Source organism: Heterodontus francisci, chromosome 1, assembly GCF_036365525.1.
Source record: "Heterodontus francisci isolate sHetFra1 chromosome 1, sHetFra1.hap1, whole genome shotgun sequence".
Lineage (NCBI taxonomy): Eukaryota > Metazoa > Chordata > Chondrichthyes > Heterodontiformes > Heterodontidae > Heterodontus > Heterodontus francisci.
The window spans coordinates 78,057,456-78,082,090 of record NC_090371.1 but is presented as its reverse complement, the minus strand read 5'-3'; the positions used below and the strand labels follow the sequence as shown (position 1 = coordinate 78,082,090).

The 24,635-nt window shown below is 43.6% G+C and overlaps 1 protein-coding gene across 7 annotated transcripts in view; it reads left to right on the top strand.

Annotated features, from left to right (window-relative positions):
* The window catches only part of LOC137370144 (probable E3 ubiquitin-protein ligase HERC1), a 480,710-nt gene that overhangs the window by 338,160 nt on the left and 117,915 nt on the right, over positions 1–24,635 (top strand). For all 7 annotated transcript variants that reach the window (XM_068032400.1, XM_068032409.1, XM_068032373.1 and 4 more), the window contains 5 exons: positions 4,905–5,104; positions 6,753–6,861; positions 7,582–7,728; positions 8,095–8,196; positions 23,636–23,809. In XM_068032400.1, the coding sequence (XP_067888501.1) occupies positions 4,905–5,104; positions 6,753–6,861; positions 7,582–7,728; positions 8,095–8,196; positions 23,636–23,809 (732 nt within the window). The remainder of the gene's footprint in view (positions 1–4,904; positions 5,105–6,752; positions 6,862–7,581; positions 7,729–8,094; positions 8,197–23,635; positions 23,810–24,635) is intronic.

Below are 24,635 nucleotides of genomic sequence, written 5' to 3'. Positions count from 1 at the left end.
TTGATTTAGTGCTTTGGATTAGAAATTGGCTAGCTGAAAGAAGACAGAGGGTGGTGGTTGATGGCAAATGTTCATCCTGGAGTTTAGTTACTAGTGGTGTACCGCAAGGATCTGTTTTGGGGCCACTGCTGTTTGTCATTTTTATAAATGACCTGGATGAGGGTGTAGAAGGGTGGGTTAGTAAATTTGCGGATGACACGAAGGTCGGTGGAGTTGTGGATAGTGCCGAAGGATGTTGTAGGTTACAGAGGGACATAGATAGGCTGCAGAGCTGGGCTGAGAGATGGCAAATGGAGTTTAATGCGGAAAAGTGTGAGGTGATTCACTTTGGAAGGAGTAACAGGAATGCAGAGTACTGGGCTAATGGGAAGATTCTTGGTAGTGTAGATGAGCAGAGAGATCTTGGTGTCCAGGTACATAAATCCCTGAAAGTTGCCACCCAGGTTAATAGGGCTGTTAAGAAGGCATATGGTGTGTTAGCTTTTATTAGTAGGGGGATCGAGTTTCGGAGCCACGAGGTCATGCTGCAGCTGTACAAAACTCTGGTGCAGCCGCACCTGGAGTATTGCGTGCAGTTCTGGTCACCGCATTATAGGAAGGATGTGGAAGCTTTGGAAAGGGTGCAGAGGAGATTTACTAGGATGTTGCCTGGTATGGAGGGAAGGTCTTACGAGGAAAGGCTGAGGGACTTGAGGTTGTTTTCGTTAGGGAGAAGGAGGAGGAGAGGTGACTTAATAGAGACATATAAGATAATCAGAGGGTTAGATAGGGTGGATAGTGAGCGTCTTTTTCCTCGGATGGTGATGGCAAACACGAGGGGACATAGCTTTAAGTTGAGGGGTGATAGATATAGGACAGATGTCAGAGGTAGTTTCTTTACTCAGAGAGTAGTAGGGGCGTGGAACGCCCTGCCTGCAACAGTAGTAGACTCGCCAACTTTAAGGGCATTTAAGTGGTCATTGGATAGACATATGGATGAAAATGGAATAGTGTAGGTCAGATGGTTTCACAGGTCGGCGCAACATCGAGGGCCGAAAGGCCTGTACTGCGCTGTTATGTTCTATGTTCTAACACTTCCCAACCTCTCACCATTTAAGAAATACTCTGTCTTCCTGTTTTTTCCACCAAAGTGGATAACTTCACACTTATTCACATTATATTCCATCTGCCATGTTCTTGCCCATTCACCTAGCCTGTCCAAGTCCTCTTGAAGCCCCTTTGCATCCTTCTGACAACTTACATTCCCACCTAGTTTTGTGTCATCAGCAAATTTGGAAATATTACATTTGGTCCCCACATCCAAAACGTTGATATAGGTTGTAAACAGCTGTAGCCCCAGCACTGATCCTTGTGGTACTGCACTAGTAACAACCTGAGAATGGCGCATTTATTCCTACTCTCTGCTTTCTTTCTGTTAACCAATTCTCAATCCATACCAGTATATTCCCCCCAATCACGTGCTATAATTTTGTTTACTCACCTCCTGTGTGGGACCTTATCAAAAGCATTCCGAAAATCCAAATACACCACATCCACTGGTTCTCCTTTATCCAAGCTACAAGTTGCATCCTCAAAAAAAGCTCCAACTGGTTTGTCAAACATAAGTTCCTTCTCAAAACTCCATGTTGACTCTGCCCAATCATATCATTATTTTCACAGTGTCTAGTCATCACATCCTTTATAGTAAACGGCAACATTTTCCCTACAAATGTGAGGTAATGCATTTTGGAAGGTCTAATGCAGGTGGGAGGTATACAGTAAATGGCAGAACCCTTAGGAGTATTGACAGGCAGAGAGATCTGGGCGTACAGGTCGACAGGTCACTGAAAGTGGCAAGGCAGGTGGATAAGGTAGTCAAGAAGGCATACGGCATGCTTGCCTTCATCGGTCGGAGCATAGAGTATAAAAATTGGCAAGTCATGTTGCAGCTGTACAGAACCTTAGTTAGGCCACACTTAGAATATTGCGTGCAATTCTGGTCGCCACACTACCAGAAGGACGTGGAGGCTTTGGAGAGGGTACAGAAGAGGTTTACCAGGATGTTGCCTGGTCTGGAGGGCATTAGCTATGAGGAGAGGTTGGATAAACTCAGATTGTTTTCACTGGAACGACGGAGGTGGAGGGGCGACATGATAGAGGTTTACAAAGTTATGAGCGGCATGGACAGAGTGGATAGTCAGAAGCTTTCTCCCAGGGTGGAAGAGTCAGTTACTAGGGGACATAGGTTTAAGGTACGAGGGGAAAAGTTTAGAGGGGATGTGCAAGGCAAGTTTTTTTACACAGAGGGTGGTGAGTGCCTGGAACTTGCTCCCAGGGGAGGTGGTGGAAGCAGATACGATAGCGACATTTAAAAGACATCTTGACAAATATATGAATAGGAAGGGAATAGAGGGATATGGGCCCCGGAAGTGCAGAAGGTGTTAGTTTAGGCAGGCATCAAGATCGGCACAGGCTTGGAGGGCCGAATGGCCTGTTTCTGTGCTGTACTGTTCTTTGTACTGCTGACGTCAAATTAACAGGTCTGTAGTTCTCCATTTTCTCTCTCCTTTCCTTCTTAAATAGTGGGGTTACATATTCTACTTTCCAATTTGAAGGAACCTTTCCAGAATGTATAGAATTTTGAAAGATAACCACCAATGCATCCACTATTTCCACAGCCACCTCCTTCAATACTCTGGGATGTAGCTCAACTTGTTCAGGGGGTTTATCAACCTTCATTCCATTTAATTTTTTTGAGTACTACCTCTTTATTAATACTAATTACTTTCCGTTCCTCATTTTCACAAGTCCCTTGGTTCCCTAGTATATCTGGGAGATTTTCTGTATCTTTCTCAGTGAAGACAGACACAAAGTAATTGTTTAGTTTCTCCGCCGTTTCCCTATTCTCCCATTTATAAATTCTCCTTTCTCTGCCTGTAGTGGACCCACATTTGTCTTTACTAATCTCTTCCTTTTCACATAACTAAAGAAACTTTTATAGTCCGCCTTTATGTTTCTCGCTAGCTTGCATTCCCTTTCTTTATCAGTTTCTTGGTCATTCTTTGCTGGATTCTAAATTGCTTCCAATCTTTGGGCTTACCGCATTTTCTGGCTACCTTATAAGCCACTTCCTTTGATCTAATGCAATCTTTAACTTACTTTGTTAGCCACAGTCAATACATCTTTCATGTTGGTTTTTGTGTCTTAGAGGAATGTTTGTTGTAGAACATGGAATACTTCTTTAAATAATAGCCATTGTCTGTCTGCTGTCAAATCTTTTAGTGTCTTTTTCCAATCCACTATAGTGAACTTGCCCTTCAAGCCGTCATAGTTTTCTTTGTTCAGATTTTAAGACTCCAGTTTCAGAATGAACTATATCACTTTCAAACTTAATTCTGTCATATGGTCAGTATTTCCCAAAGGCTCCTTTACATAATACTAAATCTAAAATGGCCTAATCCCTAGTTGGTTCTTCAATGTACTGCTCCAGAAAGCCATCTCGTACATGCTCCAGGAATTCATCCTTCACAGCATTTGAGCTGATTAGGTTTACTCAATCAACATGTAAATTGAATTTTCCCATTATTGCTGTATTACCCATGTTACCTGCACCTCTAATTTTGTGATTTTATACTGTGCCCAACATTACCACTACTGTTTGGACTAATAACAACTCCCAACCATGTTTGCTGCCCTTGCTCCTTAACAAAGCAGTGCTGGCTGACTTTGATTATCCCATGTATCTTTAAATTCTTATGGATTTGATCCCAAAATATGAAATCTTAGAATTTGCCAATAGCTGTCAATAGACCAGTTATCTAGTTTATTCTTTTTTTCTTGAGCAAAGGTGTTCCATGGCTATGCAGACAGGTTGCATATCCAAGCAGGAGATGACTCCTCTCTGACTTCCTTCAGCTGCCTAGGCTTCATTCCACCAGAGCCCAGTGATTAAGCCTCCTTGAATTGTGCTGATTTTCTTTTTCAAACTTATTCCTTTTCCTTTGATTATTCAAAAACCATTGTACATCCTCCCTAGTTACACCTACATTCTAACTACCACTGCCATTTGTAAAATCTGATGCACAATATGTCTTCAATATCTCCTGCATACCATCTTTCTCCACAATTAGACACGCCCTTCCTGCCTGAGTGATCATTTAATTATTTTTACCTTTAATATGCTTCTTAAAACCCTTAATATATCCTTTTATATTACCTGCTTGTCATTTTTCATATTCCTCCTTTTCACCTCCCCACCATACTTACTATATTTCTCTTGACTTTCTTTAATATTATTGGACTGAATTGAATCATAGGCTTCCTTTTGACAATTGTTTAGTTTTAAACTCAGTCTATCCAGGGAGCTTTATCTTTTGATCACCCTCTTTCTGACTCTCAGGAATAAATCTATTTTCTTTCACTCTTGTATTTGAAGATTTCCCACTACTGTTCTGTTATCCTGTTTGCTATATTCTAACCAGTTAACTTAGAATTTTCTTAGAACTTTGCCTTATCCAGTAGAGCATTCTTCTTTTTGAATGTTCATGAATGCTTTCTTTTTCCACATTGAATCCAGTTATGTTGTGATCACTGTTTCCCAGTTGCTTTCCTATTCTCAGTTATTCGCCCCATTCCATTTCCCAGAATGAAATCAAGCAATATCTTTTTCCATGTTGAAGTAGAAACATACTGATCTAGGAAGCGGAGAATGGTGAACTTGTAGGACACAGAAACAGTGTGGAAAATTAAAGAATTGGATAAATGAGGAGTGGAGTATTAAGAAATTTTAGATTCTAAGACCAACCACAGAAACTGAAGTCTTTTCAGGTCCTAAGCTTTCCTATGTTCCAGATTTAGTTAGATATTAACACTGAATTCTTGTTAATCAATTTGCTCTTTCTTGCCTGTTCTCATTTTTGGTGAAGGAAAGTGTAACTAGCCTGAAATGGGATCCTACTGGGCATCTGCTGCTTGCTGTTGCCAGAGAAGAGATGGTGAAAATCTGGGGGAGAATAGGCAGTGCTTGGCTTGCAGTCCAAACACTCTTCCACTCAGCATTAGTCAATAGTTCAGCATGGTGTCCACTACCAGGGAAAGGTCTGGATCCGAGACTAATGCTTGCGGTGTAAGTATTGAAGGAATCAAAATTGTTCTGCTTGATGTATCATTTTTGGTTTGATTAACATGTTTTTTTTTCTGTTATGGGATGTAAGCATCGCTGATAGGGCTGGGCAACAAATGCTGGTCTTAATTGCCCTTGAGAAGGTAGTGCTAAGTTGTCGCCTTGTACCACTGCAGGTTCTGATACAGCTGAGTGGCTTGCTAGGCCATTTCAGAGGGCAATTAAAAGTCAACCACATTTGCTGGGGGTCTGGAGTCACAATGACCAGAATAAGTAAAGACGGCACATTTTCTTCCTGAATGGATATTGGGAAACCAGATGGGTTTTTACAGCAGTCTGGTAGTTTCGTGGTGACCGTTACTGACACGAGCTTTTTATTCCAGATTTATTTAATGAACTGAATTTTACTTTCCCAACTGATTTGAGTTCACGTTGTTGGAATACTAGTCCAGTACCATGAGCACTATGCTACCCTACCCAATGGATACTCAATGGGCTGAATGACCTACTCCTGTTCCTATCTCTCTATGTATGAAGTTGCTACTTTGTCATTGATTCTTAACTGCTCTCTGAAATGGCCTGGCATGCCGCTCAGTTGCATTGATAATTTAGACAGCATTGTGGGTGCACCTTCACCACGTGCACTGCAGCAATTCAAGAAGGAGGCTTACTGCCACCTTCTCAGGCAATTAGGAATGACCAATAAATGCTAGCCTTGCCAGTGATGCCAACATCCTGAGAATCAATTTAAAATGTTTAGAAATAAAAGCAATTATATTCTCTTTGTGTCACATACCATTTCATGCTCCACAATCTACTCTAAACCTAGAGTAATTGTTACAAAATTTGACAGAAGAGAGTGGATAGATAAATATATTCACCTGGGTGAACGTGCACCCAAACCCATCCTCAACATTTAATAGTCTCTGAACCAAGCTTCTGGGAATCACACCAGTGATGTTTCTGTTTGCTTAATGTGGATGCATACACTTGCTTCCCTGCCCTTGCGGGGAAATACCACACCTGCTTAACTCCAAAGATTTTTAAGTGTAGGTTGACAAAAGTCAGGTGTTAGATTTCCCCAAATATGCATGCGCAGGGATACTGCTGGATTTCAATCAACTGAAAGCCCGCAGCCTACCAAGTCAGAACAGTGGTATGCTTGCATGTCAGGAGGGAGAACATAATTATTTGAAGCCAGGTGACAAGCCATTCCTTAATTATAGAGGCAGACTGGCTTATCAATCGTCAACAGTACACTGAAGTACTTTGGACCAGCCTGACTCAAATATTAAGTTACTGAGTATGCTACTGTGGTGCCACGCCAAGCTTAAAGGAATAGAGACTGAAAATGCTGGAAATACTCAGCAGGTCAGACAGCATCTTTGGTGAGAGAAACACAGTTAACAATTCAGGGACATGATCTTTAATTAGATAAGGTTTCCAGTATTTTGCTTTGTCAAGCCTGAAGGACTTCACTTAGCTCTCTTCCCCTCTCACGGCCAAGGAAGATAGTAAGTTTGCATTGAGCAGAAAAATAAAATTCTCATGGAGATCTAGTAAACTAGCTTCAGATTTTTATATTAAAAAAAATATCTGAAATGAATTATTTCAGAAGATAAAAATGACTTTTTACATGTTTTACTACCAGGGGTTGTCAGAATGGCTTGATTTATGTTTGGACACTACCACAAGGTGGCACTGCTATTTCATTACCAAACCTCTTGCATTCTCCTGATGTTCAAGAAAGACATGCTGAGGTAAGCGGAGTAAAGGAGATTTTAAAAATCTGTGACAGTGATTAATATGAAAAAAGGTGTTTTGTAAAAATAAGGCTGATTTTTCAAATTTGGAATTATCTCATTCTTAGAAACAAGGCCGTAATTATATATTTAAACTTTGAATGACATTTTAAATAAAGATCAAAAAAGAAAGACTTGTATTTATATAGCAGATGTTTCAAAGTGCTTTACAGCCAGTTAAGTACTACTTTTGAAATGTAATCACTGTTGTAATGTAGAAAACATGGCAGCCAATTTGCATACAGCAAGTTCCTACAGCAATGTGATAATGACCAGATAATCTGTTTTTGAGATGTTGATTGAGGGGTAAATATTGGCCAGGACAGCAGGGATATCTCCCCTGCTCCTCTTCAAAACAGTGCCATGGGATATTTACATCCACCTGAGAGGGCAGACGGAGCCTTGGTTTAACATCTCATCCAATAGACGGCACGTCCGTCGGTGCAGTGCTCCGTCAATACTGCAGTGGAGTGTCAGCCTTGATTTTTGTGCACAAGTCCTGGAGTGGAACTTGAACCCCAACTTTCTGACTCAGAGGCAAGAGTACTTCCAACTGAGCCACAGCTGCCATCTTTAATGCAAGTGCTTTGCATCTTAATTTCTTGAGTAATATGAATGAGAAATATTATTCTGTATTAGCAACAATGATTTTCTAACCTAACTTTTCATTTGGTATAGGAAAAGTTTCAGTGCAGAGGTAGAGCCAAGTGTGTGTTTCGTCTCAACGCTCATATAACTGCAGTGATATTGGTGTCCTTCAATTCCAATGGTTTAACACTTTTGTCTGGAGGAATTGGGGGGTTGATAAATATCTGGTCTCTGCAGGTAAGGATTTTTACTGTACACCATAATGTATTGAGGGTCCCATATATGAAGGAGATATGGTGAGAGTTGGAAATCTTAAGCAAGTGAGAAATAAAATGTTATGTCTGAAATTCCAAACTACTTTTTGGAAACCAGTTCATGTTCTACTGGAAAGTAGCAAATCAGATTCATTGCATCATGTTCTGTCAAAGATCTTAGGAAATTGAACCAAGTAAGGCAAAATGATTTCAGTTTTGGAACTTTTATTTTGTTATTTATGAAATTTCATTTTTGAAGTAAGCCTTGTATTTATCAGTTAGTGAATTGAACAAGTTGATAATTGAGAATCAATATCTGTAGCTTTTTTTCCCCTGTTTTCCTTCTCAGGATGGTTCAGTTCTACAGACCGTGGTGACTGGTTTAGGGTCAGTAGTTGGAATAGCCTGGATTCCAGATATTGGAGTAGCAGCTTGCTCCAGCAGATCAAAGGTCAGTTGGTCATTTTTAATCACTAGAGCAAGAAGTAAAACTAGTGATATAAAACTTCACAATAATCAAAGCAACATAAGAAAAAAAGGGATTGCATTTATCACGCCTTTCACATCCTTGGGATGTCCCAAAGAAGTACTTTTTGAAGTGTGTCATTATTGTGATGTAGGGAAATGTGGCAGCTGATTTTCACACAGCAAAGTCCCAGAAACAGCAATAAGGCAAATGACCAGATAATCTGTTGCAGTAATGCTGTCTGAGGGATAAATTTTGGCCAGAACACAGAGAAGTCCCCTACTGCTCTTGGTATAGTGCTGTGGGATATTTTACATTCACCTGATAGGGTAGGTAGGGCCTCCATTTAACATTTCATTCGGATAACACTGCAGCACCCCCTCAGTACAACTTTGAAGTGTCAGCCTAGATTTTGTGCTCAGGTCTCTCAAATTGGAATTGAACCCATAACTTTCTGATTCCGAGCTGAATGCTACTACCAAGACTGACATTAAGATAACAAAGGAGAGAGTAGGGCCCGTAAAAGACCAAAAAGGTAACCTATGTCTCGGAGCGAAAGATATTGGTATGGTTCTTAATGAATACTTTGTGTCTGTCTTCACAAAAGACGGGAACGATGCAGCTATTGTGGTTAAGGAGGAAGAGTGTGGAGTTTTGGATATGATAAACATAGGCAAAGAGGAAGTATTAATGGGAATAGCATCCTTGAAAGTTGATAAATCAGCAGGGCCATATGAATTGTATCCTAGGCTGTTAAAAGAAGCAAGAGAGGAAATAGCAGATGGTCTGACCATCCATTTTCCAGTTCGCACTGGATACAAGTGTGGTGCCAGAGGATTGGAGAATTGCTAATATTGTACCTCTGTTTAAAAAGGGAGCGAAGGATAGACTGAATAATTACAGGCCAGTCAGTCTACCCTCAGTAGTGGGCAAATTATTGGAATCTATTCTGAGAGACAGGACTTAGAAAGGCACAGATTAATCAAGGATAGTCAACATGGATTTGATAACGGAAGATCTTGTTTGACCAACTTGATCTAATTTTTTGAAGACGTCACAAGGAAGATAGATGAGGGTAGTGCAGTTGATGTGGTCTATGTGGATTTTAGCAAGGCTTTTGATAAGGTCCCACATGGCAGACTGGTTAAAAAATAAAATCCCATGGGACCCAGGGAAATGCAGCAAGGTGGATTGGCTCAGTGGCAGGAAACAAAGGGTAATTGTTGACGGGTGTTTTTGCCACTTGAGGGCTGTTTCCCGTGGTGTTCCGCAGGACTCAGTGCTGGGTCCCTTGCTTTTTGTGGTGTATATTAATGATTCGGATATAAATGTAAGGAGCATAATCAAGAAGTTTGCGGATGACACAAAGATTGGCCGTGCGGTGGATAACTGTAGGCTGCAAGAAGATATTGATGGTCTGGTCAGATGGGCAGAAAAGTGGCAAATGGAATTCAACTTGGAGAAGTGTGAGGTGATGCGTTTGGGGAGGCCAAACAAGGCAAAGGAATACACGATTAATGGGAAAATCTGAGAAGTGCAGAGGATGTAAGGGACCTTGGAGTGAATGTCCATAGATCCCTGAAGGTAGCAGAACTGGTCGATAAGGTGGTTAAGAAGGCATATGGAATCCTTTCCTTTATTAGCTGAGGTATAGAATATAAGAGCAGGGAGGTTATGCTGGAACTGTATAACTCATTAGTTAGGCCACAACTTAAGTACTGTGTGCAGTTCTGGTCACCTCTTTACAGAAAGAATATAATTGCAGTAGAGGGTACAGAGGATATTTACGAGAATGTTGCCAGGACTGGAAAAATGCAACTATGAGGAAAGATTGGATAGGCTGGGGTTGTTCTCCTTGGAACAGAGAAGGCTGAGGGGAGATCTGATTGAAATGTACAAAACTTTGAGGGGCCTGGATAGAGTGGAGGTGAAGGGTCTATTCACCTTAGCAGAGAGGTCATTGACGAGGGGGCATAGATTTAAAGTGATTGGTAGAAAAAAGGGGAGATGAGGAAAAACTTTTTCACACAGAGGGTGGTGATGATCTGGAACTCACTGCCTGAAAGGGGGGTTGAGGCAGAGACCCTCAACTCAATCAAAAGGAGTCTAGATATGCACTTCAGGTGTCATAAGTTGCAGGCCAAATGCTAGAAGGTGGAATTAGAATTGGTGGATCGTTTTTCAGCTGGCACAGATGCGATGGGCCAAGTGGCCTCTTTCTGTGCCTTAAACTTTCTATGATTCTATGATTTTGAAGTCTGCTTGTGGTGGTGTATCATATAGGAAAAGGAGTGGGCAATTTTGCCCCTCAAGCCTGTTCCACCTGTCATTCAATGACCTGCGACCTAACTCCATATACCCGCCTGTGCCCCATATTTTTTACTACTTCATTCACTGGTATGTAGCTGTCGCTGGCAAGGCCAGCATTTATTGCCTTTTCCTAATTACCCTCAAGAAGATGGTGGTGTCACCTTCTTGAGCTGCTGCAGTCCATGTGGTGTAGGTACACCCACACTGTTGTTCGGGAGGGAGTTGCAGGATTTTGACCCAGCAACAGTGAAGGATCAGCAATATATTTTCAAGTCAAGATGGTGGGTGGCTTGGAGGAGAACTTGGAGCTGGTGGTGTTCCCATGCATCTGCTTCTATGATTGTTCCAGATGGGAGAGGTTGTGGGTTTGGAAGGAGCCTTGGCAAGTTGCTGCAGTGCATCTTGTAGGTTGTACACATTGCTGCCACTGTGCACAAGGAGTAGAAGGAGTAAATGTTTAAGGTGGTGGGTGGGGTGCCAATCAAGCAGGCTGCTTCCTGGATGGTGTCGAGCTTCTTCAGTGTTGTTGGAGCTGCACTCATCCAAGCAAGTGGGAAGTATTCCATCACACTCCAGACTTGTGCCTTGTAGATGGTGGACAAGCACTGGGGAGACAGGAGGTGAGTTACTCGCTGCAGAATTCCCAGCCTCTAATCATATACCTTAATAAGTTAGGATAACAAAAATATAGCAATGTTAGGTTTAAAATTTACACTTGATCTCGCATCAATTTCCATTTGTGGCTGGATTTTGTGCAGGAAGCGGGACTCCCGGTGCTGGGCCAAAAAGGCTGCACAACCCCACCTCTGCATATTTTTGGCACCCTGGAGTGATCCTGTGATCTTTAGAGGTCAAAGATTTAGGAGGCGGGATCCCAGTCCCTTGAAAGACTTTATAGGGATGGAGATCCCGCCTGCAAGAGCTGCCAGCCAATCGGAGAGCCTGCTGTTCAGCAGTATCGGCAGCGCCACCAGTAGCGGTGGCCACTGCCGGAACTGCTGAGGCCTCGGACCCCGGCCCAGCGCTGGAACCCTGGAGCACAGGTAGGTGAGGCCGGGTCGCCGGATCCAGTCCAGAAGGCCCCGGCAAGAGGGTGGTCTTTCGGTCCAGGGGCAGGAGGTCGTCCGTTGGCCACAAATTGCCCACAAAGGAGGGACCCTCCCCCACCTCACCAAGCCCACAGGGAAGATGCCTCATTTGACAAGGTGTCCTCCCTTTGTGGCAGAGACCTCTTTTCCCCCCACCGCTGGTAAGATCCCAGCGCTGGCGGGAAGAGGCCTTTAATTGGCCATTAATAGGCCACCTAAAGGCTTCAGTTGGCCTCTGGGCGGGAAGGTCATCGTCTGCCTAACCCACCCTCAGGAAGATCAGAACCGGGAATCCCAGCGTCTGGTTCCATGGTGGGCAGTTCCACTCTGATTCTCTGACACCGCCCCCTGCCACAAATCCTGCCTTCCAGATGAGTACAAGCCCTTTGTATGTTGAAGTGTTTCCTAATTTTACGCCTGAAAGGTCTGGTTCTAATTTTTATCAAGAAACACAGAAAAATAAATTTTGTATAAGAACAGTTGCAGCGTCTTCAATTTCTCCACACACTGAAGTCCCTCATCCCTGGTATCATTTTGGTAAATCTCCTTTCCAAGGCCTTTGTTATTGTTGACTTCCTGTTTTAGAAAACATTTAATCTTTCATGTTAAGTGACCATAATTCCGTAAGTTTTAAGGTACTTGTGGATAAGGATAAGAGTAGTCCTCAGGTGAACGTGCTAAATTGGGAGAAGGCTAATTATAACAATATTAGGCAGGAATTGAAGAATTTAGATTGGGGGCGGCTGTGAGGGTAAATCAACATCTGACATGGGAGTATTTCAAACGTCAGTTGATTAGAATCCAGGACCAGCATGTTCCTGTGAGGAAGAAGGATAAGTTTGGCAAGTTTCGGGAACCTTGGATAATGAGGGATGTTGTGAGCCTAGTCAAAAAGAAAGAGGAATCATTCGTAAGGACTAGAAGGCTGGGAACAGACAAATCCCTTGAGGAATCTAAAGAACTAAAGCAAGGAGTCAGGAAGGCTAAAAGGGGTCATGAAAAGTCATTGGCAAACAGGATTAAGGAGAATCCCAAGGCTTTTTATACGTATATAAAGAGCAAGAGGGTAGCCAGGGAAAGGGTTAGCCCACTCAAGGACGGAGAAGGGAATCTATGTGTGGAGCCAGAGGAAATGGACGAGGTACTAAATGAGTACTTTGCATCAGTATTCATCAAAGAGAAGGACTTGGTGGATGATGAGTCTAGGGAAGAGAGTGTAGATAGTCTGGGTCATGTCGTTATCAAAAAGGAGGAGGTGTTGGGCGTCTTGCAAAGCATTAAGGTAGATAAGTCCCCAGGGCCTGATGGGACCGACCCCAGAATACTGAGGGAGGCAAGGGAGGGAATTGCTGGGGCCTTGACTGAAATCTTTGTATCCTCATTGGCTACAGGTGAGGTGCCAGAGGACTGGAGACTAGCCAATGTTGTTCCTTTGTTTAAGAAGGGTAGCAAGGATAATCCAGGAAATTATAGGCAGGTGAGCCTTACGTCAGTGGTAGGGAAATTATTGGAGAGGATTCTTTGGGACAGGTTTTACTCCCATTTGGAAACAAATGAACTTATTAGTGAGTGGCAGCATGGTTTTGTGAAGGGGAGGTCGTGTCTCTAATTTGATTGAGTTTTTTGAGGAAGTGACGAAGATGATTGATGAAGGAAGGGCAGTGGATGTTATCTACATGGACTTCAGTAAAGCCTTTGACAAGGTCCGTCATGGCAGACTGGTACAAAAGGTGAAGTCTCACGCAATCAGAGGTGAGCTGGCAAGATGGATACAGAACTGTCTCAGTCATAGAAGACAGAGAGTAGCAGTGGAAGGGTGCTTTTCTGAATGGAGAGCTGTGACTAGTGGTGTTCCGCAGGGATCGGTGCTGGGACCTTTGCTGTTTGCAGTATATATAAATGATTTGGAGGAAAATGTAGCTGGTATGATTAGTAAGTTTGCGGACGACACAAAGGTTGGTGAAGTTGCGGATAGTGAGGATTGTCAGAGGATACAGCAGGATATAGATCGGTTGGAGACTTGGGCGGAGAAATGGCAGGTAGAGTTTAATCTGGACAAATGTGAGGTAATGCATTTTGGAAGATCTAATGCAGGTGGGAAGTATACAGTAAATGGCAGAACCCTTAGGAGTATTGACAGGCAGAGAGATCTGGGCGTACAGGTCCACAGGTCATTGAAAGTGGCAACGCAGGCGGATAAGGTAGTCAAGAAGGCATACGGCATGCTTGCCTTCATTGGTCGGGGCATAGAGTAGAAAAATTGGCAAGTCATGCTGCAGATGTACAGAACCTTAGTTATGCCACACTTGGAATACTGCGTGCAATTCTGGTCGCCACACTACCAGAAGGATGTGGCGGCTTTGGAGAGGGTACAGAAGAGGTTTACCAGAATGTTGCCGGGTCTGGAGGGTATTAGCTATGAGAAGAGGTTGGATAAACTTGGATTGTTTTCACTGGAACGACGGAGGTGGAGGGGCGACATGATAGAGGTTTACAATGTTATGAGTGGCATGGACAGAGTGGATAGTCAGAAGCTTTCTCCCAGGATGGAAGAGTCAGTTACTAGGGGACATAGGTTTAAGGTGCGAGGGGCAAAGTTTAGAGGGGATGTGCGAGGAACGTTCTTTACACAGAGGGTGGTGAGTGCCTGGAACCTGCTGCCGGGGGTGGTGGTGGAAGCAGATACGATAACAACGTTTAAGAGGCATCTTGACAAATACATGAATAGGATGGGAATGGAGGGATACGGACCCCGGAAGTGCAGAAGGTTTTAGTTTAGACAGGCATCAAGATCGGCGCAGCCTTGGAGGGCCGAATGGCCTGTTCCTGTGCTGTACTGTTTTTTGTTCTTTGTTAAGACTGTTGTTGGGTTATCTGCTAATAGCATAAATATCCAAGTATGGCTGAGAGATAACTTGCTTTTATAAAAGCAAAATACTGCAGATGCTAGAAATCTGAAATAAAAACAGAATGTGCTGGAAATACTCAGCAGGTCAGGCAGCATCTGTGGAGAGAGAAGCAGAGTTAACTTTTCAGGTCAGTGACCTTTCATCAGAACTTGTTTTTGTGATAGATTTAGTGAGGTCCTAGAGTCACTTGTTCCCAAACACAGATCTAATACAGTTGGTGGCAATCCCAAACCGAATTTGCTAGATTAGCTAATGGAAACTAATGGGAAGAACTGATTTTTTTTTTCTTTAATTTCATATAGACAAGATGTACTACCACAGATGAAAGGCCAAATTTGTTACAGCTCGCTTCATAGTTTTTCTTTGAAGGATTTGATTGATGGAGGATTACTCCTTCCCTAATGGATAACCTGCATTCCCTGATCTTACGATGCATATCCTTATTATTAGTTTTTATTTGCAAATCTTACCATTGTAGTCTTCCTCTACCTATGCTGGAAAATTCAGTTGGAGAGCTGCTAATGATATATAGGTTCATAAAAATTGATTGGAAATTTTCAACTATTTCGCCAGGAACCAGTACTTGGGGTTTGAATCTTAATCTCTTACAAAATTGCATCTCATCCATTTTTATCCAACGGTTTTCTCTTTAAGTTCCTCACTTTGAAAATTATTGCACTATTTGCTGTTTGTACTCTTCGGGCTAATGAATTCTAAGTGTTGTGGTGGATCCACTTTGAGTTTAGTATTCAGAAGATGCAATCCACGTCAGAAATTTTTGCCCAGTCATGTACTGGAATTTAATTTGTATCAATTTATCGATATTTTATTCCATTCTTGACTGGAAAACAAAACATGAAATTCTAACAACTGCGCAATGTTGCATTTTGATAGCACATAATAGTCACAGTTTGCTGTAGGATTGAATCTAACAGCATCTCACATTAGTTAGACTTGCACCTGCCTATTTAATCTCAATGATATTTTGTGTCACAAGTTGCTGAGAGTGCAAGCTGAAATACTTTGAAGGAAACCGGGTGTCTGGGACCAGAGTGAACAGGGAAGGCAATGTGTATCACCATAACCAGTCAAATTGAAGGATTGTGAAATAAACAATGCAAGGACTTCGAAGGAATTGTAAATTAGAGCGGGTGAATTTAATGGAAAATCAGATATGGAAAGAGAAATAAAAAGGGAAAGAAAGATGGGATTGAGAGAAAGAGGGAAAAAAAAGAAAAAATGAAGTTTAAAAAAATTAAATTTCATAATTAGCCAATAATTAAAACCTGAAGGAATGAGACTCCACATTTGTAATAGTTTGCAGTGCCAGAGAGGTTCACTGGCAGTAATTCATAATTTGCACATCGTTAAAAGACTCTCTTGACAGCTAATCCCAGTTTAATTAAATATGCACAGACTTTAAATGGCTCAAAACAGGCATCATGGGCCACTTCTAACCAGCTCTACCTTTCCGTGGCGAGTTTAGTTCCGATCTACTGGGCAAGTAAAGCAACTCCATGCCATTCATAGAACATAGAACACAGATCAGTACAGCACAGTACAGGCCCTTCGACCCACGATGTTGTGCCGAACATTTAACCTACTCTAAGATCAAACTAACTACCTACCCTTCATTCTACTATCATCCATGTACCTATCCAAGAGTTGCTTAAATGCCCCTAACGTATCTGCTTCTACTACCACCGCTGGCAGCGCATTCCACGCACCCACCACTCTCTGTGTAAAGAACCTACCTCTGACATCTCCCCGAAACCTTCCTCCAATCACCTTAAAATTATGCCCCCTGGTGATGGCCCATTCCACCCTGGGAAAAAGCCTCTGACTATCCACTCTATCTATGCCTCTCATCATCTTGTACCCCTCTATCAAGTCACCTCTCATCCTTCTTCGCTCCAATGAGAAAAGCTCTAGCTCCCTCAATCTTTCTTCGTAGGACATGCTCTCCAGTCCAGGCAGCATCCTGGTAAATCTCCTCTGCACCCTCTCTGAAGCTTCCACATCCTTCCTATAATGAGGCGACCAGAACTGAACACAATATTCCAAGTGTGGTCGAACCAGGGCCTTATAGAGCTCCAGCGGCTCTTAAACTCAATCCCCGTTAATGAAAGCCAACACACCATACGCCTTCTTAACAACCCTATCAACTTGGGTGGCAACTTTGAATGATCTATGGACATGGACCCCAAGATCCCTCTGTTCCTCCACACTACCAAGAATCCTGTCTTTAAGCCTGCATTCCGCATTCAAATTCGACCTTCCAAAATGAATCACTTCACACTTTTCCTGGTTGAACTCCATCTGCCCCTTCTCAGCCCAGCTCTGCATCCTGTCAATGTCCCGTTGCAACCTACAACAGCCTTCCACACTATTCACAACTCCAGCAACCTTTGTGTCATCGGCAAACTTGCTAACCCAGCCTTCCACTTCCTCATCCAAATCATTTATAAAAATCACAAAGAGCAGAGGTCCCAGAACAGATCCCTGCAGAACACCACTGGTCACCGAGCTCCATGCTAAATACTTTCCATCTACTACCACCCTCTGACTTCTATGGGCCAGCCAATTTTGTATCCAGACAGCCAACCTTCCCTGAATCCTATGCCTCCTTACTTTCTGAATGAGCCTACCATGGGGAACCTTATCAGACGCCTTGCTAAAATCCATATACACCACATCCACTGCTCTTCCTTCATCAATGTGTTTTGTCACATCTTCAAAGAATTCAATAAGGCTTGTGAGGCATGACCTGCCCCTCGCAAAGCTATGCTGACTGTCTCTAATCAAAACATGCTTTTCCAAATAAGCATAAATCCTGTCTCTCAGAATCCTCTCCAATAATTTGCCCACTACCGACGTAAGACTGACTGGTCTATAATTCCCAGGGTTATCCCTATTCCCTTTCTTGAACAAGGGAACAACATTTGCCACCCTCCAATCATCCGGTACTACTCCATACATTTCAATGGTGAGCTAGACAGTGAGATACAATTTTTGCAAAGCTAATGGCAGAGCAGCACACATCGACAGAAACTTCTGAATTTTCGCGTTTAATTGCACTTTTGCCCAAGCGTGAACTTGCCGGATCATTTGTGCATAAATAGCAGTGAGCACGATTAGCCTCACTGTTATCTTGACAGCATATTATGGGTCATCATCAATGTTGCCACATACTATTATATTTTTTCTCCATGCATGTCACAATTAAATGTATCGATTTCCTTCTTCCTTGTTGATTAAGCGCTTGTGTTTTGTTTCCGTTCCATTAGTTTATTTGATTTATTTTCTATCTTTATTATTCCCTAGGGGCTTTTTCACAAAATTCAAATTTTCTTGCCATCACAATCCAGAAGAGCACATTTCAGTAATCGGCACCATGACATCTACAAGCACTTCCTACATTCTATTCCTTGGAATAATATTCACCAAACAAAATCACAAACTTAGTCATACACTCTGAAAAGCCCTTCTCGCCCTGATCACCCAAAAAATTCCTTACACAGCACACTCTCTGGATCCCAGGTAACTTTCTTCTGCCATAATTCACCTTGCCTATTCAGCCAGGTCATTCTGTTCAGAAGCCTGATGAAAAGAAACAAATAGCTATGCTTGATGTTAAAAATAACCTGCTCCCCGCATCACCATGCAGAGTAAGAAGATGCGGGAAAGACCCAATGCTTTTTCATATAATAACAACAACTTATATTTCTATGGCTCCTTTAACGTAATACAACATCCCAAAGTACTTTACAGGAGCATCATAAAACAAAGTGTGACACTGAGCCACAAAAGGAGGTCAGATGACCGAAAGCTTCGTCAGAGGTAGGTTTTATAGAGTGTCATAAAGGAAGCAAGCGAGGTGGAGAAGTATCGGGTGGGTATTCCAGAGCTTGGGGCCTAGGCAACTGTAGGCGCAGCCACCAATGGTGCAGCGATTAAAATCAGGGATGTACAAGAGGCCAGAATTAGAGGAGCGCAGGTAGATCAGAGGATTGTGTGGCTAGAGAAGATTACAGTGATGGGGAGGGGCGAGGCCATGGAGGGATTTGAAAACGAGGATGAGAATTTTAAAATCAATATATTGCTTGATCAGGAGCCAGTGCAGATCAGCGAGCACAGGGGTGATAGGTGAAACGGGATTTTGTGCGAGTTAAGACCTGGGCAGCAGAGTTTTGGGTGACCTCAAGTTTGTGGAGAGTAGAATGTGGGAGACCAGGCAGGAGTGCATTGGAATAGTCATGTCTAGAGGTAACAGAAGCATGAATGAGGGTTTCAGCAGCAGATGAGCTGAGACGGGGCGAAGTCGGGCAATGTTACGGAGGTGGAAATAGGCAGTCTTGGTGATGGCACGTATATGAGGTCGGAAGCTCCCCTCTGGATCAAATGTGAGACAAAGGTTGCGAATAGACTGGCTTAATCCCAGACTGTTACCAGGGAGAGGGATGGAGTTGGTAGCTAGGGAACAGAGTTTGCAGCAGGGATCAAACTCAAGGGCTTCAGTCTGTCCAATATATAATTGGAGGAAATTTCTGCTCATCCAGTACTGGATGTCGGATAAGCAGTTTCATAACTTAGCAACAATGGAGGAGTTGAGCCACGTGGTGGTGAGGTAGAGCTGAGTGTCATTAGCATACACGTGAAAACTAATACCGCGCTTTCAAATGATGTCACCTAGGGGCAGTGTGTTGACGCGAAATAGGAAAGCGCCAAGGATAGATCCTTGGGGACATCAGAGGTAATGGTGTGGGAACGGGAAGAGAAGCCATTGTAAATGATTCTCTGGCTACAATTGTTAGATAAGAATGGAACCAGGTGAGAGCAATCCCACCCAGCTGGATGACAGTGGAGAGGTGTTGGTGGAGGATGATGCGGTCAACCATGTCAAAGGCTGCAGACAGGTCGAGAAGGACAGGGAAGGAAGGTTTACATTTGTCACAGTCACACAGGATGTAATTTGTGACTTTGATGAGAGCTGGTTCGGTGCTGTGGCAGGGGCAGAAGCCTGGTTGGAGGAATTCAAACATGGAGTTCAGAGAAAGATGGGAACAGATTTGGGAGGCAATAACTTGTTCAAGGACTTTGGAGAGGAAAGGGAGGTTGGAGTTGGGATGGTAGTTTGCAAGGGCAATGGGGTCAAGGGTTGATTGTTTTGAGGAGGGGATGATGACAGCAGATTTAAAGGAGAGAGGGACAACACATGAAGAGAGAGAACCAGTTACAATATTGGCTAACGTGGACCTGGAGTGGAAGTTTAGTGGGAATAGGATTGAGGAAACAGGAAGTGGGTCTCACGGACAAGATGAGGAAGTTTGGCCAGGTGAGCGAGCTAGTGGAAGGGAGGGATGCGGCAGAGGTAGTTGATTGGATAATCCCAGGCTTAGTGACAAAGTAGTCCATGAACTCCTCGAACTTTTTATTTAATTCTTTCATGGGATGTGGGCATCGCTGGCAAGGCCAGCATTCATTGCCCATCCCCAATTGTCCTTGGGAAGGCAGTGGTGAGCTGCCTTCTTGAACTGATGCAGTCCATCTCATGTAGACACACCCACTGCTGTTAAGGAGGGAGTTCCAGGATTTTGATTCAGCGACAGTGAATGATTGGGATATATTTCCAAATTAGGATGGTGTGAGACATGGAGGGGAACCTGCAGGTGTTGTGTTCCCGTGCATCTCCAGTCAATGTTCTTCTAGGTGAAAGAGGTCTGAAAGGTACTTTCGAAGGAGGCGTGGTGAGTTGCTCCAGTGCATCTTGTAGATGGTACACACTGCTACCACAGTGTGTCGCTGGTGTAGGGAGTAAATATTTGTGGATGGGGTGCCGATCAAGTGGGCTGCTTTGTCCTGGATGGTGTCGATATTCTTGAGTGTTGTTGGAGCTGTACTCATCCAGGCAAGTGTAGAGTATTCCATCACACTCCTGACTTGTGCCTTATAGATGGCGAACAGGCTTTGGGGAGTCAGGAGGTGGGTTACTCGCTGCAGAGTTCCCAGTCTCTGACCTGCTCTTGTAGCCACAGTATTTATGTAGCTGCTCCAGTTCAGTTTCTGGTCAATGATAATCCCCAGGATGTTGATTATTGTTTGAGGTGAGAGGGGAAAGGGGTTTAAGAAGACAATTGGCATTAGGGATAAGAAGCCAGGGGTTATCTTTGTATTCAAAGATGATTCTGGAATAGTGAGCAGTTTTAGCAGATGTCGGCAGGACCCGATAGTGTTTAAATGGTCCAGCCAGATCTGGCGGTGGATGGCTAAATTAGTTGTCTGTCATATCCTGTCATGTTTGTTTCCCTTGGACTTGAGGGAGTAGAGATGAGGGCCATACCAGGGGGAATGGCCAGGGGAGAGAGACTAATCTTTTTATTGGGGACTCGGGCATCACAGGTGAGGGTGCGGTTGAGCAAATCGGTAGCTGCAGAAATGTGGCAAACGGAGAGCCAAAAGATAGACAGTTGAGATAACCAACAATGGCCCTGATATCCATATGCATTAAAATTGGTCTCAAAACAAATTCCGGACTTATTTTATTTCAGGAAGGCTGAAACCTTGAACAGAGCAAGGGGGAGACAAATGATATATATTGGGATGAAGGAGGAAGGGGAATCACCTATGTGATAGAAGAGAAAGGAAGACATGAGGGAAAGGAGTGGATCAGACTCGAATCAGAGGGTGATGGGGATTGAGAAAGGCCCTCAAGTTAAATGACAGGAGATCTCTTATAGCAGAAAGGAAAAGATGACAAACCCAGATGAGGGTGGGAAGGGAAAGGGGACCTGTGAGGTGGCGCGAGATAGAGACACCTTGTTAGTCTGGAGGTGGAGAGGCAAAGAAAATGAGGAATAAAAACTGTTTCTCATACTGAGAGAAGAGAGGTAATCTTTTAAGCAGAGTCGTCTTCTTTGGCCTCCTTGTCTCGAGAGACAATGGGTAAGCACCTGGAAGTGGTCAGTAGTTTGTGAAGCAGCGCCTGGAGTGGCTATAAAGGCCAATTCCAGATTGACAGACTCTTCCACAGGTGCTGCAGATAAAATTGATTGTCGGGGCTGTGACACAGTTGGCTCTCCCTTTGTGCTTGTCTTTTTTCCTGCCAACTGCTAAGTCTCTTTCACTCGCAACACTTTAGTCCCACCTTTATGGTTGCCCGCCAGCTCTGGCGATCGCTGGCAACTGACTCCCACGACTTGTGATCAGTGTCACAGGACTTCATGTCACGTTTGCAGACGTCTTTAAAGTGGAGACATGGACGGCCGGTGGGTCTGATACCAGTGACGAGCTCACTGTACAATGTGTCCTTGGGGATCCAGCCATCCTCCGTGCGGTTCACATGGCCAAGCCATCTCAAGTGCCGCTGGCTCAGTAGGGTGTATATGCTGGGAATGTTGGTCGCTTCGAGGACTTCTGTGTTGGAGATACGGTCCTGCCACCTGAGGCCAAGGATTCTCCGGAGGCAGCGAAGATGGAATGAATTGAGACGTCGCTCATGGCTGACATATGTTGTCCAGGCCTCGCTGCCGTAGAGCAAGGTACTGAGGACACAGGCTTGATACACTCAGACTTTTGTGTTCCGTGTCAGTGCGCCATTTTCCCACACTCTCTTGGCCAGTCTGGACATAGCAGTGGAAGCCTTTCCCATGCGCTTGTTGATTTCTGCATTGAGAGACAGGTTACTGGTGATAGTTGAGCCTAGGTAGGTGAACTCTTGAACCACTTCCAGAGCGTGGTCACTGATATTGATGGATGGAGCATTTCTGACGTCCTGTCCCATGATGTTCGTTTTCTTGAGGCTGATGGTTAGGCCAAACTCGTTGCAGGCAGCCGCAATCCTGTCGATGAGTCTCTGCAGACGCTCTTCAGTGTGAGATGTTAATGCAGCATCGTCAGCAAAGAGGAGTTCCCTGATGAGGACTTTCCATACTTTGGTCTTCGCTCTTAGACGGGCAAGGTTGAACAACCTGCCACCTGATCTTGTGTGGAGAAAAATTCCTTCTTCTGAAGACTTGAACGCATGTGAGAGCAGCAGGGAGAAAAAGATCCCAAACAGTGTAGGTGCGAGAACACAGCCCTGTTTTACGCCACTCAGGATAGGAAAGGGGTCTGATGAGGCGCCGCTATGCTGAATTGTGCCTTTCATATTGTCATGGAATGAGGTGATGATACTTAGTAGCTTTGGTGGACATCTGATCTTTTCTAGTAGTCTGAAGAGACCACGTCTGCTGACGAGGTCAAAGGCTTTGGTGAGATCAATGAAAGCAACGTAGAGGGGCATCTGTTGTTCACGGCATTTCTCCTGTAGCTGGCGAAGGGAGAACAGCATGTCAATGGTGGATCTCTCTGCTCGAAAGCCACACTGTGCCTCAGGGTAGACGCGCTCAGCCAGCTTCTGGAGCCTGTTTAAAGCGACTCGAGCGAAGTCTTTCCCCACTATGCTGAGCAGGGAGATTCCACAGTAGTTGTTGTTGTCACTGTGGTCACCCTTGTTCTTATAGAGGGTGATGATATTGGCATCGCGCATGTCCTGGGGTACTGCTCCCTCATCCCAGCACAGGCAAAGCAGTTCGTAGAGTGCTGAAAGTATAGCAGGCTTGGCACTCTTGATCAACATTTGATCTGTCTTCCACTCTAAAGGATATCCCTCAATCTCCCCCTCAATCTCAACAGTCTCTTTCCTTCCTCTGCTCAGTAGAAGCATTATCCATCAACAATTTCTCTTCTGATACTCTGCTTATTATTATTTCAGGGATAATGTCATCCTTCCCAGGGGAGCTAGCCAGCGGAAAAGCCTCTGAGCAGAGGAAGGAAAGAGACTGTTGAGATTGGGGGGGAGATTCAGGGTGGAATTGCCTTTATAGTGGAAGACAGATCAAAATTTGAGTCAGTGATCTCTGGCTTTAGTGGGTGTGGGCAGAACAGGGCAAAATTCTATAACGGCTCACTACTTCAAGAGATCCATTCGTAATACATAAAAGTTTTTTTTAATATATATCTATTGTGATATACAATTAATCTTGACAAAAGCATGAGTTGTGTCAACATTTACTTGAGAAAAAGCTTGTTTTGGAAAGAATTGTAAGTTTTCTGAATTTCAAATTCCCCTCTTGCTAGGATGTCCTCTTAATCAGATGTTGCCCGGAGTGGATCTCACAGAACCACATATTAGCCTCCTGTCGAATGGCTCTCCGAACACAGGGTATCGTGGGACTGAATAAAGCTCCCTGTATGAAGGTTTTTATCGAAAGATTGCCTTTGCTGCTACGCACACAATATGCATATGAAAAGGTAATACCTCATTCTTAGTTGTGCATGTGAATAAGAATGAAGGAATTAAGCTGCCGATATCGCATATCTTTAGTGTTACTTGAACGTGAATGCATCTGCACAACTATCTACTTTGATATTCCTTTCCATACGCGTTAGGAGCAGGAGTAGGCCACTCGGCCCCTTGAGCCTGCTCCACCATTCAACAAGATCATGGTTGATCTGATAGTAACCTCAACTTCATATTCCCGCCTACCCCGTTAACCTTTCACCCCCTTGCTTATCAAGAATCTATCTTAACCTCTGCCTTAAACATATTCAAAGATTCTGCTTCCACCACCTTTTGAGGAAGAGAGTCACAAAGACTCCTGATCCTCTGAGAGAAAAAAATCTCCTCATCTCTGTCTTAAATGAGCGACTCCTTATTTTTAAATAGTGACCCCTAGGTCTAGATTCTCCTGCCAGAGGAACCATCCTTTCCACATCCATCTTGTCAAGATTCCTCAGGATCTTATATGTTTCAATCAAGTCGCCGCTTATTCTTCTAAATTCCAGTGGATACAAGCCTAGCCTGTCCAACCTTTCCTTGTAAGACAACCCGCCCATTCCAGGTATTAGCCTAGTAAACCTTCTGTGAACTGCTTCCAATGCATTTACATCCTTCAGTAAGGAGACCAATACTGTACACAGTACTCCAGATGTGGTCTCACCAATGCCATGTATAACTGAAGCATAACCTCCCTACTTTTATATTCAATTCCCCTTGCAAAAAACGATAACATTCTGTTAGCTTTCCTAATTACTTGCTGTACCTGCATGCTAACCTTTTGCGATTCATGCACTAGGA